The following is a 17,748-nucleotide window of genomic DNA, read 5'->3' on the forward strand; positions in this document are numbered from 1 at the left end:
TGTCTAAGATGGAACAATCGCTCTCCCGCCGCTCTCCTTTCAGGTGGATGATCAAAAACTGCCCGGAAGCGGCAAGAGAAGTCCTCATAGTCATCCAGAGTCGGGCCGTCCCTTCCCCAGATGGCGTTGGCCCACTCCAGGGCTTTACCAGTCAGGCAGGAGATGAGGGCGCCCACTTTCTCGTGTCCCGAAGGGGACGGCTGAACAGCCACCAGGTAGAGCTCCAGCTGTAGTAGGAACCCCTGGCACCCGGCAGCTGTTCCGTCATACGCTCCTGGGAGCGAGAGCCGAATCCCACTGGGTCCTGACGATGGAAGGGTGGACATCGGTGTAGGTTGAGGTGATGGGGTAGGATTGACAGGAAGACCTCCTCTCTCCCATCTGTCCATTGTTTGCAGCACGCGATCCATGCCTGTCCCTAGACTGTGTAACATGGTCGCGTGCTTTTGGACGCGCTCCTCTACTGGGAGAGAAGGGCTGGCTGCACCTGCTGACTCCATTTGAACGGGTCCGTGATTCTGTCAGCGATTGTGTGCAGATATGTAGCGGAGTCAGGCGCAGGACACAGGTGTTGAGCAACACAACGGAGTTTACTCAAAATACATGCAAAATACCACATAGGAATAATAACAAACACACTAGCACATACAACAACCACTAACGACACAAACAATCACGGACAGAACAGAAATGTATGCCAGAGGGTTAAATAGGGAACATAATAGGGGAATTGAAACCAGGTGTGTGTAATACAGACAAAACAAAACGAAACTGAAACATGGATCGGTGGTGACTAGAAAGCCGGTGACGTCGACCGCCGAACACCACCTGAACAAGGAGAAGGGCCGACTTCGGCGGAAGTCGTGACACCACCTCCTCCCAGCTGCTCACTGCACTGAGGCTAGGAAACACTGTCACCACTGATAAATCCACACAAATCGAGAATTTCAAGAAGCATTTCTCTACGTTTGGCCATGCTTTCCTTCTGGCTACCCCAACCCCAGTCAACCGCTCCGACTTTCTAAAGTCTTCGAAAGCCAAGTTAACAAACAGATCACCGACCATTTCGAATCCCACAGTGCCTTCTCCGCTGTGCAATCCGGTTTCCGAGCTGGTCACGGGTGCACCTCAGCCACGCTCAAGGTACTAAACAATATCATAACCGCCATCGATAAAAGACAGTACTGTGCAGCCGTCTTCATTGACCTGGCCAAGGCTTTCGACTCTGTCAATCACCGCATTCTTATCGGCAGTCTCAACAGCCTTGGTTTCTCAAATTATTGCCTCGTCTGGTTCACCAACTACTTCTCAGATAGAGTTCAGTGTGTCAAATCTGAGGGCCTGTTGTCCTCTGGCAGACTCTATGGGGGTACCACAGGGTTAAATTCTTTGGCCGACTCTTTTCTCTGTATATATCAACGATGTCGCTCTTGCTGCGGGTGATTCCTTGATGCACCTCTACGCAGACAACACACTTCTGTATACATCTGGCCCTTCTTTGGACACTGTGTTAACAAACCTCCAAACGAGCTTCAATACCATATAACACTCCTTCCGTGGCCTCCAACTGCTTTTAAATGCTAGTAAAACTAAATGCATGCTCTTCAACCGTTCGCTGATATGTGGACAACTACAAATACCTAGGTTTCTGGCTAGACTGTAAACTCTCCTTCCAGACTCATATTAAACATCTCCAATCCAAAATAAAATCTAGAATGGCTCCAGGTCATCTATAAGTCTTTGCTAGGTAAAGCTCTGCCTTATCTCAGCTCACTGGTCACCATAACAACACCCACCCATAGCAAGCGCTCCAGCAGGTATTTCTCACTGGTCATCCCCAAAGCCAACACCTTCTTTGGCCGCCTTTCCTTCCAGTTCTCTGCTGCCAATAACTGGAACGAATTGCAAAAATCGCTGAAGTTGGAGACTTATCTCCCTCACTAACTTTAAGCATCAGCTAACTGAGCAGCTTACTGATCACTGCAGCTGTACACAGCCCATCTGTAAATAGCCCGTCCAACTATCTACCTCATCCCCCATATTGTTTTTATTTACTTTTTTGCTCTTTTGCACACCAGTATTTCTACTTGCACATCATCATCTGCACATCTATCACTCCATTGTTAATTTGCTAAATTGTAATTAATTCGTACTATGGCATATTTATTGCCTTACCTCCTTACGCCATTTGCACACACTGTACCGTAATTTCCGGACTATAAGCCGCTACTTTTTTCCCATGCTATGAACCTTGCGCTTTATACAATGACGGGCTAATTTATGGATTTTTCCCGCTTTCACAAATTCATGCCGCCAAAAAACTGAGCACCGTCACATAATGTGACGTAAATCGAGCGCGCTCAAACTTTCCATCATTCTGATTACGGTAGTCATTTTGTCACCCTCATCATGGCAAAGACACGGAGAAATGCATATGATGCAGCTTTCAATTTGAAGGCGATCGATCTGGCTGTTGGAAAAGGAAATAGTGCTGCTGCACGGGAGCCTTAATGAGTCGATGATAAGACGTTGGAAACAGCAGCGTGAGAAACTGACTTAGTGCAAAAAGACAACAAAAGTTTTCAGAGGAAAGAAAAGCAGATGGCCCGAACTAGAAAATGAGGCTTGGATGAGTTTGCCTCCGGATGAAAGTGAGGAGAGCGCAATGAAAACGATCCAACATCGGATGAAGCAATTCTGAGGCTATTCAACTCCGACACCAAAGGAGATGACTTCAGTGGTTTCAGTGCACAGGAGGAAGATAGTGACCAAGGACTTTCTTGGTAGGCTATTGTTTACTGCTATTTAAAAAAAAAAAATTGTTACAAGCCTGTTTCGTTAAAGCCTATTTATTTTTGTTACAAGCCGTGTTTCGTTAAAGCCTATTTATTTTTGTTACAAGCCGTGTTTCGTTTAAAGGCTGTGTAAAGTTCATTTGTTTCAATGTACCGGTAGGCACCTGCGGCTTATAGACACGTGCGGCTTATTTATGTACAAAATAAATAAAAAAAATAAATTCAGTGGGTGCGGCTTATATTCAGGTGCGCTTAATAGTCCAGCAATTACGGTATATAGACTTTTTCTATTGTGTTTTTGACTGTACGTTTTGTTATTCCATGTGTAACTCTGTGTTGTTGTTTGTGTTGCACTGCTTTGCTTTATCTTGGCCAGGTTGTAAATGAAAACTTGTTCTCAACTGGCCTACCTAGTTAAATAAAGGTGAAATAAAATAAAATACATAACTCCCTGGTATGTTACATCATTTATGCAGCAGCATACAATTCCTTTTTGGACTCACATTGTTGTGCTATGCTCACTTGAATAGGAAAGTGGCACGGCGGTCCTTCGTGGGCAAATGTTATCAAACTTTGTCATCAAAGTCTGGTATTCTCTGGATTTATGGTGCTTTCAAGACAACGTTGAACTCTGATAGAAACAAGGTCAAATCATGATGACGTCAGTGATCTTGAGGTCGGAACTCTATAAAGAGGCCAGAGTTCCCGACCTGCAATTCTGAGTTGGATGACCGTTCAAAATGTCTTTTCCCAGTCGGAGCTAGTTTCTCTCTCTAGAGTTTCCAGTTGTCTTGAACTCACTGAAATCTGATTTCCCAGTTCCAAGTTCCCAGTTCCCAGTTGTTTTGAGCGTGGCAGGTCATGCTAGATTGACACCATGGCCAATGTTGAATGTTTATCCTTTTAAGCTTGGAAAAAAGACCCTTAAACCCAGACTTCGGACCACACACCTACTCCACTGAATAGCACGCTATTGATTGCTTTGCAATGCTTGCAGTTAACCACTGATTCCTTCCAAAGCACTCATTTTTGAATTTCCAACTTGTTCTGTAATATTTATGTCCAATGGCCGATGACCACAGATACGTTTTATCTATAATTTCTCTTCATTATTTCTCTTCATATGACAATAATTCAAAAGGATTTGCCAGTAAATTGTCGACTTGATTCATGATGACTGCTAGCTTGCTAGCTAAGATTTTGAAAGTATGATATTGACATGGTCAGTCCAATCAAAGCTGCTGTAGATATAATGTGATTTGATGTAATTGTATCTGTGGCCAATGACCTTGAGCCTTTTAGATGGGCACTTCTAATGTAACTCTATGGTAGCACTCCAAGGGATTGAATTTTAGAGCTCTACACTTAGATTTGGCGGTGATGTAGTATCCCTATGAGTGATCAGTAACACTGAGCCAATCATGGCACAACTAGAGAACATTACCAACCCCTACGGTATGTATTTTTCACTTGCTGCCCCACCATCACAGAAAGCACTGAGCTAGGCTGAAACACCTGCATATTGGAGCTGCCTTACTCAAGAAAGCAAAAAGGACACAAAGTTTGTATGCGGCTTTATTAATGAAAACATTTTAAAACACACTTTTTACAATGTTTGCAAACTGATATGGGACACGTATTAATGCCAAAGTAGCATGCAAAACATGCATCACAACATTTTTTTTAATGAATGACCATTATATTCCAATACAATCAGACTTGATCAACTCAGTTCCTAATTAGATCCAATAAGAACATCTCTCCCACTGGGGGACAAATCTGCTGGAGCTCAGTCCTGACTGATGAACTTATATACAGTACCAGTCAAAAGTTTGGACACACCTACTCATTTTTTAGTTTTTCTTCATTTTTACTATTTTCTACATTGTAGAATAATAGTGAAGACATCAAAACTATGAAATAACACATATTGAATCATGAAGTAACCAAAAAAAGTGTTAATTCTGAGATTCTTCAAAGTAACCACCCTTTTCCTAGATGACAGCATTGCACACTCTTGGCATGCTCTCAACCAGCTTCATGAGGAATGCTTTTCCAACAGTCTTGAAGGAGTTCCCACATATTCTGAGCACTTGTTGGCTGCTTTTCCTTCACTCGGTGGTCCATCTCATCCCAAACCATCTCAATTGGTTTGAGGTTGGGTGATTATGGAGGCCAGGTCATCTGATGCAGCACTCCATCACTCTCCTTCTTGGTCAAATAGCCCAAATAGAACTGCAGCGGTCTAAGGCACTGAATCTCAGTGCTAGAGGCATCACTACAGACCCTGGTTCGATTCCAGGCTGTATCAAAACCGGCAGTGATTGGGAGTCCCATAGGAACGATCACAATTGGCCCAGCGTCATCCGGTTTAGGGATTGGCCGGGGTAGGACGTCATTGTAAATAAGATCTTATCTGACTTGCCTAGTTAAATAAGAATTAAATAAAACAATTACACCGCCTGGAGGTGTGTTTTGGGTCATTGTCCTGTTGAAAAGCAAATGATAGCCCAACTAAGCGCAAATCAGATGGGATGGAGTATCACTACAGAATGCAGTGGTAGCCATGCTGGTTAAGTGTGCCTTGAATTCGAAAATAATCCCAGACAGTGTCACCAGCAAAGCACACCCACACCATGTTCTCCATGCTTCACAGTGGGAACCACACAATGAGGAGATCATCTGTTCACCTACTCTGTATCTTACAAAGACATGGCGTTTGGAACAAAAAATCTCAATTTGGACTTATCAGACCAAAGGACAGATTTCTTATGGTCTAATGTCCATTGCTTGTGTTTCTTTGCCCAAGCAAATCTCTTATTATTATTGGTGTCCTTTGGTAGTGGTTTCTTTGCAGCAATTCGGCCATGAAGGCCTGATTTCACGTAGTCTCTTCTGAACAGTTGATGTTGAAATGTGTCTGTTACTTGAACTTTGTGTAGCATGTATTTGGGCTGCAATTTCTGAGGCTGGTAACTCTAATGAACGTATCCTCTGCAGCAGAGGTAACTCTGGGTCTTCCTTTCCTGTGGCGGTCCCCATGAGAGCCAGTTTCTTCATAGCACTTGATGGTTTTTGAAACTGCACTTGAAGAAACTTTCAAAGATCTTGAAATGTTCCGTATTGACTGACCTTCATGTCTCGGAGTAATGATGGACTGTCGTTTCTCTTCAATTATTTGAGCTGTTCTTGACATAATATGGACTAGGTCTTTTACCAAATAGGGCTATCTTCTGTATACCACCCCTATCTTGTCACAACACAACAGATTGACTCAAACGCATTAAGAAGGAAAGAAATTCCACAAATTAGCTTTTAACAAGGCACATCTGTTAAATTAAATGCATTTCAGGTGACTACCTTGTTGAGAGAAATATATATATATATATATATATACACACACACACAGAGTTGAAGTCGGAAGTTTACATACACTTAGGTTGGAGTCATTAAAACTAATCATTCAACCACTTACAAACTATAGTTTTGGCAAGTCGGTTAGGATATCTACTTTGTGCATGACAAGTCATTTCTCCAACAATTGTTTACAGACAGATTATTTCACATATAATTCACTGTGTCATAATTCTAGTGGGTCAGAAGTTTACATACACTAAGTTGACTGTGCCTTTAAACAGCTTGGAAAATTCCAGAAAATGTCATGGCTTTAGAAGCTTCTGATAGGCTAATTGACTTCATTTGAGTCAATTGGAGGTGCACCTGTGGATGTATTTCATGGCCTGCCTTCAAACTCAGTGCCTCTTTGCTTGACATCATGGGGAAATCAAAAGAAATCAGCCAAGACCTCCACAATCATTGTAGACCTCCAGAAGTCTGGTTCATCCATGGGAGCAATTTCCAAACAAATGAAGGTACCATGTTCATCTGTACAAACAATAGTACGCAAGTATAAACACTACGGGACCACGCAGCCGTCATACCGCTCAGGAAGGAGACGCGTTGTGTCTCCTAGAGATGAACGTACTTTGGTGAGAAAAGTGCCAATCAATCCCAGAACAACAGCAAAGGACCTTGTGAAGATGCTGGAGGAAATAGGTACAAAAGTATCTATATCCCCAGTAAAACGAGTCATATCAACATAACCTGAAAGGCGGCTCAGGAAGGAAGAAGCCACTGCTCCAAAACAGCCATTAAAACAAAGCCAGACTACGGTTTGCAACTGCATATGGGGACAAAGATCGTACTTTTTGAAAAAAAGAATTCTGGTCTAATGAAACAAACATAGAACTGTTTGGCCATAATGGCCATTGTTATGTTTGGAGGAAAAAGGGGGAGGCTTGCAAGCCGAAGAACACCATCCCAACTGTGAAGCACAGGGGAGGCAGCATCATGTTGTGGGGGTGCTTTGCTGCAGGAGGGACTGGTGCACTTCACAAAATACATGGCATCATGAGACAGGAAAATTATATGGATATACTGAAGCAACATCTCAAGACATCAGTCAGGAAGTTAAAGGTTGGTCGCAAATGGGTCTTCCAAATGGACAATGACCCCAAGCATACTTCCAAAGTTGTGGCAAAAGGACAACAAAGTCAAGGTATTGGAGTGGCCATCGCAAAGCCCTGACTTCAATCCTATAGAAAATGTGTGAACTGAAAACGCATGTGCGAGCAAGGAGGCCTACAAGCCTGACTCAGTTACATCAGCTCTGTCAGGAGGAATGAGCTAACATTCACCCAACTTATTGTGGGAAGCTTGTGGAAGGCTACCCAAAACGTTTGACCCAAGTTAAACAATGTAAAGGTAATGCTACCAAATACTAATTGAGCGTATGTAAACTTCTGACCCACTGGGAATGTGATGAAAGAAATAAAAGCTAAAATAAATAATTCTCTACTATTATTCTGACATTTCACATTCTTAAAATAAAGTGGTGATCCCAACTGAACTAAAACAGGGACTTTTTACTAGGATTAAATGTCAGGAATTGTGAGAAACTGAGTTTAAATGTATTTGGCTAAGGTGTATGTAAACTTCTGACTTCAACTGTATATACATACACATATGTATTATATGTTGTTTTTTTTGCTATAAAGGTGGGGCTTAAAATAGGTGGGGATCTTCCCTCACCTGCCCTGAATGACAGGTCACCACTGCCTATTCTCACTTAAATCATCGTTTTTTTGTTTTTAATAGTGTAGATATTTCATGCTGAATACAAAATTAACAATATGCGGCCTCCCGGGTGGCGCAGTGGTCTAGGGCACTGCATTGCAGCGCTAGCTGTGCCACGAGAGACTCTGGGTTCGTGCCCAGGCTCTGTGGCAGCCGGCCGTGACCGGGAGGTCCGTGGGGCGATGCACAATTGGCCTAGCGTCGTCCGGGTTAGGGTGGGTTTGGCCGGTAGGGATATCCTTGTCTCATCGCGCACCAGCGACTCCAGTGCACGCTAACCAAGGTAGCCAGGTGCACACTGTTTCCTCCGACACATTGGTACGGCTGGCTTCCGGTTTGGAGGCACTGTGTTAAGAAGCAGTGCGGCTTGGTTGGGTTGTGTTTCGGAGGACGCATGGCTTTCGACCTTTGTCTCTCCCGAGCCCGTACGGGAGTTGTAGCGATGAGACAAGATAGTAATTACTAACAATTGGATACCACGGAATTGGGGAGAAAAGGGAGTAAAATTTAAAAAAATAAAAATAAAAAATCACAATATGTTGGAAGATATCTTCTACTGCCTCAGAAACCCGGATCCGGGAGCACCCCCCACCTCCCCCACCAGTAAAAAAGCTGAATAGCATAGCTAGCATAGCGTCACAATTAAATAGTAGCATCCAAATATCATTTAATCACAAGTCCAAGACACCAAATGAAAGATACAGATCTTGTGATTCAAGCCATCATCTCTGATTTTTAAAATGTTGTATAGGGAACTTCCACTAGAGGGAACTCTACACTAGACAAAGACAAAATTATGGACATGAAGCCACACCAAGTTTTTTTTTAAGTCAATCTAGTGCAAAACATGAACGATTGAGTAACATGTATTTTTCCTTGTTCAATGGTTGAACTTCATGTTCATTTTCATTGTTGAGTTTATCTGGAATATTTTACAAGACTGGTCTTTAGAGTAATATCATTGCTAGGGAGAGAGGGAAAGCCCTGATCTTTGTGGGAAGACTTGAGAAAAACAATCATTCAAGACAAAAAAAATTGGAAGAGGTTGAGGCGAGAGGGATTTGGTTAAATGCATTAGACACATTTATTGTGCAACTGACTAGATATCCACTTTTCCTAACAAATTATCTCTGTACTGTAATTCATTAATTGTCAGTGGGCATGCTATTGTTTTGCTGTTACCACCAAGAGGAAGAGGGCGGATCCCACTCTGTCGTTTAGTCCGATTGGTCTATTAGTTGTCAAAATCGCACCCAAAGATCTACTTTTATTGGTTGTGGTGCTGATTTGCATAAAATAGGTTGCCGGAATTGGGTAAAGAGACACCAATCACTTGCAAGAAACACACCACTGGATATGCATTTTTTCCTGATTTCCCACCTCAGACCGAACCCAGTTGCAGACAAAGTGGCTTGAAAGGACCTCAACTACTCATAGTAAAATCATGGTTTAATCAATCAACCAGAAACTATACACTTCTTGGATTCCCGTTTAACAACCATATGTATGTGAGTATACAGTCAAGTGTTATAGGCTACTTTGCAAATGTTTATCTGGATAATGTTTGCTAGCTTGTCATCTGAAGTCTTGACAGAAGGGGTAGCTAGGTGGACTTAGTTTCTTCAGCTAAAGTTTGTTTGCTAGTTAGTTAGCTGGCTGGCTAGGTAAATTAGCTGTTAATCTTATTTGCATAGATATAACTAGCTAGTTAGCTTGACAAAACATAGGGTTAAACAGGTTTCTTTATCAATTTGTGGTACTCTAGAAATAGAAAAAAAACTAACTCATTTAACGTTAACGAGCTAGCAAGTTAGCTAACTGGTTAGCTAGTCCTTTGGCAAAACCAGCGATAATTAGCCAGCGCTAACGTGCAAGGCCTGACCAGATCATTCTGAAGATATTTTTTGGGGCTAAGATTGTCAGCAGTCATGTTAGCTTGCCTTAACAATGTGAGCGTTTCAATTAATTTCGCAATCGTCATAATCGGACTTAATTTGCTAGCCTACAGTACAACATTTATTGGAATGCCAGCTTTGATGTCATGACATGATGTCACATGTGGCTTGTGTTAAATTGTCTGAAGGAAATCGAAGCTATCTAACCACACCACCTTTTTGATGTATTGAATTCAACTTTTTGTACTTTTATAGGAGTTTTAAAATTGAAATTGATTCACTCAACAGCTGTTGTAGCCTAGGTGATACTTCGTTAACGTGATAATTTATTTCAGTTATTTGTTTGGAAGTGTCCATCCGCCCACCACCCAGGGTTTCAATATGATTTATTAGCGTAGTTACAGCTTGCTGGCTGGCACATAGGAGTGTATTTTGATGTCTCTGTTTAATAATAATCATAACACACTAAACAGGGTTGATTTCCATTCATAAATAAATGTTATTTGGCACCCTACTGAGACGTTGAAAGCAAAATGCATAATTCCAGGGCTATAGCATAATAGGCTAGGTGCAAACTGGGACCTTGGTGACTCAAATAATGTTAAAGTTAGTGCTGCAGTAAAACAAAATAGCTTTATTAGACTTAGTTGTGGAAAATAGGTTCATTTACAATGACAACTTTTACAATTAAAATCTTCCGTTTCCAAGTCACACCAGACGCATTAATAAATTCATCCCACTTTAGATGGCAGATTCAGTCCAAAATGTAACTTATCTCTGGCTTTTCTCTCCGTTCCATCTGGAACAGGATGGCTAAGTGGCCTCAAACAATTGTTTCTCAGCCATAAAGGAATAACTATTCTACTAAGAGAAGAATTCTCATCTTTGAAAGCTCCTTGCTGAATGTCCCTGACTCCCTGGCTGTTCTTTCAAACACTTTTTCATTAGACTCACGCACTGGCTTGTTAAAGTAGCGTGAGGGATTGAACCCGTGAGGGATTGACACCAGCCATTTCCCAATGGGCCATGTAGAGTCCCTATGGATTGATAGAAGCTCTTGGTTATTAGGACTGCAAACCAGCTGGTGATCCATTCAGCATCACAAATGCAGAGAAGTTCCCTGCTTCAGACTCCTGAAAAAGCCCCCCCCCCCCCCGGTTCTCCATCCTCCCTATGTCTAAGGGAGTAGCACTGGAATACAAACACTGTGAAAAGATCCTGGAAAGGCTTTTAGTCAGAAGGGCTGAGATGTTTACGGAGGGAAGAAACAAGATGGGAAAATAGGGACCTTTGTTTCTGAGTTGCCTATTGCCAAATCTAATTCTGAGGTCCCATTCATGTGTGAATGTCCTGGAAGTTTGGTATTTAGTCTCACAGAGAATGATTCAGCATCGTCCTGATCACGCTGGGCATGACTGGCAGTTATTATTGGCAGTAATAGCTGATTAACAGGTTCTATCTCCAGGCTGAACAGTCATCATTAGCTGGCCTCCGTCCTGTACCTTGGCCTGAACCTTACTGTCACTAACCGGCTACCACCCGGTACTCTACCCTGCACCTTAGACTGCTGTCCTTTGTACATAGTCAACACTGCTCACTTAAATGTTTACATACTGTTTTACCCACATTTACTGTATTCTAGTCATTGCTCATCCTATATGACTACTGCCGTACACACCTTTTCTAGTCATATACTGTCTATATACACACACACACACACCATTCCCATATTTATATTCCGGACTCTGATATTGCTTGTTCTGATATGTCTTAATTTTTTATTTTAAGTTTTACTCTTGTTTATTGTATTGCTTCATTACTATAGGAGCTAGAAACCCAAGTGTTTTGCTGCACCTGCGATAACATCATCAAAATTGTGTGCCTGACCAATAAACTTATTTGAATAACATAAACCGCCACCAGAACTCCTTTGGCCATTTTGTGGTTCCCCGGCCTAAGTACTGTACGAGCTCACAAGCTGCATAGCACTTTTCCTGACTTAAAACACTTTGTTGACTGCATGAAATATCACCCAGCCCTAATTTTATCAGACCGGACTCTAGAGGGAAAATTTGAGGATCTGATGGTCCCCCCCCAACCCTCTTCAGTCTGTGCCTGGATCAGCTGTATTTCCTGTTGTAATTGGTACAGGACAATCGCACCGTTTTGCATTTACTCAATTTCATGGTTTGCTGTGTGCCCCATCTTTTTTGTGACTGACCCGCTGCATTGTGTTCCCTGTCAACCCGACATTGACATTTTAAATGCCCTGCTGATGTGTGTATGCCTGCCTGTGCCCTCCAACCTGCCACAACTGAACCCAAACCCCTGTCCGCTATGGACCCCAAACTGCATGTCAGCACACACATACTTGAGCTGCTACTATAAAATTAAGTTGCTGAAACAGTGCTTTTATATACTCTCTTAGTTGTCTGTTTCCATCCCATGTAGTTAAATGAAGACTTGATCCTTTTGGGTTTGGAGTGTTGCTATGCGGTAAAAGTACTAACAGTGATTGAGCAGCAGTGTGCACCCCACAATATTTCCCCTCTGTTAGGATGAAAAGAAAAGCATTCTAATGAATATTGAGTGCAATGTCTGCTTGTCTCAGATTGGAATGACTTCACTAATCGAATGCTCTGTGGTATAATAATGGTTTGAAAGCTCTGAAGCGGTTTATATGAATTGCTTTGTGGACTTTGATGTCAAGTGGGAGAAACCGTTTTAAAAAGGGATGCCCTGTGTTGACTGACTATTAATAAACCGGCTCAACTGTATATTTGCTGATCTGCTATGAAACGTGCCAGGGAGTCTGCTTAATGATTTAATATGCATGTAGCTCATCTAAGACATTACATAGGCTAGGAACTGTATCTACTACAATTTAATAAATAGGCTTTGGTTACTTTGAAGGAAGGTTGATTTTGAAAGGCTTTTCCACAAACTCTTAACAATTAGGCTATGCTTTACTCAGGAGATTCATTAAGTGGCTTGAATGTGCAATATAGCTGAGGAGTGCATTCTGCCCATATTACTCTGTGGGCCTTCTCTGCAGTGTGTGTGTGAGCTCTAATAAAAAAATGCTGAGACTGCTGAATAATTTCAGACATCAGGTGATAAATATCATATTGTACCTACTAAGCACTGTTAATTTAAATTAGACTTTGCTGAAGTTATTTTTTTTTATGCACTAATTGGATTGATTTCAATAGATAGCCTAACCCAAATCATAGGCCTAACTTTGATTTTAAATAGGCATATGCACTTTAGGATGATCCATTTTCTGCAATTAGGCTTAGAGGTGTTGTAATAGGCATTATTCCAATGTAGGAATGGCATTCAAATAAGCAGCACGTTATCACATGATCTAGATGTTGCCTAGTAATGGAATACATTTCCCCCATTTGGTTGTCTATGATCAGTTGGATAAATAAAACAATTAAATTGATATTTTAAGTCCGCCCTCAACTTTGGGCCAATGAGTAGATGTAAAGAATCTGTTTATTTGATTTAACAATAAATCCCCATTTGAGCTCAACTTTAGAAGTAAATTGTATGTTGGGAAAAACATCCACCAGTTTTGCATCTCATTTTCTGTTTTTGTTTATCTGTAGTTGGAGAAATTAGGACAAGCGACTCCCTGGAGGGCTCTGAAATCATGTCAGTCAGCGTCCACGAAAACCGTAAGTCCCGGACCAGCACGGGCTCCATGAACATCTCTCTGTTCCATAAGCCCTCGCATCCAGACAGCGTGCTCACCCACCTCAACACCCTCCGCAAGCAGTGCATGTTCACTGACGTGACGCTGTGGGCGGGGGACCGCTCCTTCCCCTGCCATCGGGCGGTACTGGCCGCATGCAGCCGCTACTTTGAGGCGATGTTCAGCGGCGGGCTCCGTGAGAGCCTGGACAACGAGGTGAACTTCAGAGACAGTGTGCATCCAGAGGTGTTGGAGCTGCTGCTGGACTTTGCCTACTCGTCACGTGTCATCATCAACGAGAAGAACGCAGAGTCGTTGCTGGAGGCGGGAGACATGCTGCAGTTCCACGACATCCGAGACGCTGCTGCGGCGTTTCTGGAGAAGAACCTGCACTTGTCCAACTGCCTGGGTATGATGCTACTGTCTGATGCCCACCAGTGCAAACAGCTGTATGAGCTCTCCTGGAGGATGTGCCTGGTGCACTTTGAGGCGTTGCGGGACACAGAGGACTTCTACGGCCTCAACAAAGACAAGCTGCTGGACCTGATCCTCAGCGACGAGCTGGAGATCGAGGACGAGCATATCGTGTTCAACTCTGTGATGCGCTGGGTACGCTACGACCTGGACGGCCGCAGAGACTACCTCCCTGAGCTGCTGGGTGGAATCCGCCTGGCCCTGCTACCCTCTGAGTGTCTGATCGAGGCGGTGGCCTGCGAGGAGCTGGTGATGTCAGACAAGAGGAGCCGGCAGATAGTGGAGGAGGCCATGCAGTGCAAGAAGATCCTGCAAAACGATGGGGTGGTCACCAGCCCCTGTGCCCGGCCCCGCAAGGCAGGCCACACACTGCTCATCTTGGGAGGACAGACCTTCATGTGTGATAAGATCTACCAGGTGGACCACAAAGCCAAGGAGATCATTCCTAAGTCGGACTTGCCCAGTCCCAGGAAGGAGTTCAGCGCCTGTGCAATTGGCTGTAAGGTCTACGTGACTGGGGGGAGGGGTTCTGAGAACGGGGTGTCCAAGGATGTTTGGATCTATGACACGGTCCACGAGGAGTGGTCTAAAGGAGCTCCCATGTTGATAGCACGGTTTGGCCATGGTTCGGCTGAACTGGAGAACTGGCTGTATGTGGTGGGTGGCCACACTGCCATAGCAGGCATCTTCCCTGCCTCCCCCTCAGTCTCCCTCAAACAGGTAGAGCGGTATGACCCACTCACCAACAAATGGACCATGATGGCGCCGCTCAGAGATGGTGTTAGCAATGCAGCTGTGGTCAGCGCCAAGCTAAAGCTGTTTGTTTTTGGTGGCACCACCATACACAGAGACAAGGCCTCCAAGGTGCAGTGCTACGACCCTCTAGAGAACCGCTGGGCCATCGCAGCAGAATGTCCACAACCGTGGAGATATACAGCCGCTGCTGTTCTGGGCAGCCAGATCTTCATAATGGGCGGAGACACGGAGTTCACCGCCGCCTCCGCCTACCGCTTTGACTGTGAGACCAACCAGTGGTCTCGTGTTGGGGACATGACTTCTAAAAGAATGAGCTGCCATGCGGTGGCCTCTGGGAACAAACTGTACGTTGTGGGGGGCTACTTTGGGACGCAGCGCTGCAAGACTCTAGACTGTTATGACCCCACGTCTGATAGCTGGAACAGTATAACCACAGTGCCTTACTCACTAATTCCCACTGCGTTCGTAAGCACCTGGAAACATCTACCTGCCTAGCAGCCTTGACGTGAACAAGGAGTGGTCTCCAGAACTGGGTAAGCCATATGCATATTGTTTTGTAATAGTAAAAAAAAAACTATGCACTGTGTAAATCCTTTGAACATATTCATGGAGCACTTTCCATAAGATGTGTACTATATTTCCCCAAATGCTGGATGTATTTTCTAATTTAAAGGCTTTCAAGTGAAAGCGCCTCAGAAGTCTGCTAGCTGCTGACATGTACACACTCGGCAGACTGATCTCAGGATAAGTGAACGCCAGACTGCTAAGATTGTCTAAGTTCTGCTGTTTAAAGTCATTAGGGGAATCCATATTGTATGTTGTGTGTGCTGAGGAGAGGTGTGGCTACTCAAGGAAAGGGGTAGGGATGCACGATATATTGGTGAACATATCGGAATCGGCCGATACCAATGTTAACGTTTTTAGATAATTTGCAAAACCAATGTCAAAGCTGCCATGCATACCTATATAACGTAGGTACATGACGTAATGATGCCACGTAAAAATTTGCGCTCTAAGTGCAACACAGTAGTCCTAAACTAGCCCACAATGTCTGCTGTGTGGATTGAGCAGTCATTTGAAAGAGTAACAGAATTTCAGCGTGCCCACTCAAAGACAAAATCCGTTAAAGCCAAGATGATGGAATTCATTGCCCTTGACAACCAACTGTTCTCTGTTGTGGGTGATGTTGGCTTTTGCCGACTTGTTGAGCACTGGTACACACTACCAGGTGCGCTATTTTTCAGATGTTGCGCTACCGGAGTTACACAGTAATGACGTCACTGATATTAGCTTCACGGCATACATACTATAGAACACCGTTTGTCTTTGCGTGTCAAAAAAGATACAGTAGCACTGTCAAAGCTGTATAGAAAAGTCTGCAAACACCGGCTCGAACAATGTGTTTACAATACCATGTTGGTAATTAAGCATTATTTGTTCGACCGCAACTTCTGGGGTAGCTAGCTTTAGCTTGGTACCTAGCTAGCACCATTACAACCAGCCTGAAAACAATTACCAGTACAACCTGCACTCATTTTCATTATTTCAAGTATTAGCTAGGCTACCAACCGAACGGTTGCTAGATCGACTCCCTGAGCTGACAAGGTAAAAAATCTGTCGTTCTTCCCCTGAACCAGGCTTTTAACCCAGTGTTCCTAGGCCATCATTGTAAATAAGAATTTGTGTTTTAACTGATCTGCCTAGATAAAATTGTTCATAATCTAGCCACAATAAGGATTAGGCACAAGTGGAATTTGTAAGTGTCATTGACAGTGTTGCAAATGAGTACAAATAGTAGAATTATGCCATTTATTTTGAAGGCTAACAGCGTCCACTATTGTGGCTAGTCCTTAATGTGGCTAGCTTCACATTGATGGGTCCGACCACCATTAACTACTTATGGCTGCAATCCCGTAAACTGTATGATATGACAACAGCCAGTGAAAGTGCAGGGTGCCAAATTCAAACAAATCCCATAGTTAAAATTCCTCACACATACATGTATTTTAAACCATTTTTAAAGGTAATCTTGTTGTTAATCCCACCAGTGTCCAATTTCAAATAGGCTTTACAGCGAAAGCACCACAAACAATTATGTTGGGTCACTGCAAAATCACAGAAAAAGTCATTTTTCCAGCCAGACTGGAGTCACAAAGCAGAAATACATATAAAATGAATCACTAACCTATGATCTTCATCAGATGACACTTATAGGACTTCATGTTACACAATACATATGTTTTGTTCGATAAAGCTCATACTTATATCCAAAAACCTCAGTTTACATTGGCTTCATGTCCAGAAATGCCTCCAAAATATCCGGAGAAATTGCAGAGCCACGTCAAATAATATAAATACTCATCATAAACTTTGATGAAAGATGCATGTTTTACATATAATTAAATATACACTTGTTCTTAATGCAACCACTGTCAGATTTCAAAAAAGCTTTACGGCAAAAGCACATGTTCAATAATCTGAGAACAGCGTTCCGCCACAAAAGGAAGCCATACAGTTACCCGCCAAATTGTGCAGTCAACATAACTCATGATAAGCATTATAAATCTTCACTTTGCTGATCTTCGTCGGAATGCACTCCCAGGACTCCCACAAGAAATGTTCGTTTTGTTCAGTTATGTCCAAATAGCTATTTTTGGTAGCGTGTTTGGTAAACAAATCCAAAGTCAGGAAGCGCGTTCACTAAAAGCAGACGAAATGTCAAAGTTCCGTAACAGTCAGTAGAAACATGTCAAATGATTTATTGAATCAATCTTTAGAATGTTTTAAATAACTATTCAATAAAGTTCCAACCGGAGAATTACATTGACTTCAGATGTGCGATGGAACGGAGCTCCCTCATGTGAACGCGTATGGTCAGGTCATGGTAGACCTGACTATTTCCTGTCTCCTTCAGCCCCACTTCACAGTAGAGGCATCAGACAAGGTTCTACAGACTGTTGACATCTAGTGGAAGCCGTAGGAGGTGCAAACT

At 43.0% G+C, this 17,748-nt stretch overlaps 1 protein-coding gene across 5 annotated transcripts in view; it reads left to right on the forward strand.

Moving 5' to 3' along the window:
* The first annotated feature begins 9,191 nt into the window (after positions 1–9,191).
* Positions 9,192–17,748, forward strand: part of LOC129867203 (kelch-like protein 25) — a 51,547-nt gene continuing 42,990 nt past the window's right edge. For 3 of the 5 annotated variants that reach the window (XR_008761587.1, XR_008761588.1, XM_055940445.1), the window contains exons 1-2: positions 9,193–9,439; positions 13,441–15,289. Coding sequence is in view for 2 of the 5 variants with exons in the window: in XM_055940445.1 (XP_055796420.1) it covers positions 13,485–15,251 (1,767 nt within the window). In the remaining 3 variants the exon portion in view is untranslated. Of the gene's footprint in view, positions 9,440–13,440; positions 15,290–17,748 lie in introns of all 5 variants that reach the window. The other 2 variants (XR_008761589.1, XM_055940444.1) reach the window with 2 other exon arrangements.

The sequence above is a fragment of the Salvelinus fontinalis genome, chromosome 12 (genome assembly GCF_029448725.1).
Source record: "Salvelinus fontinalis isolate EN_2023a chromosome 12, ASM2944872v1, whole genome shotgun sequence".
In the NCBI taxonomy this organism is placed as follows: domain Eukaryota; kingdom Metazoa; phylum Chordata; class Actinopteri; order Salmoniformes; family Salmonidae; genus Salvelinus; species Salvelinus fontinalis.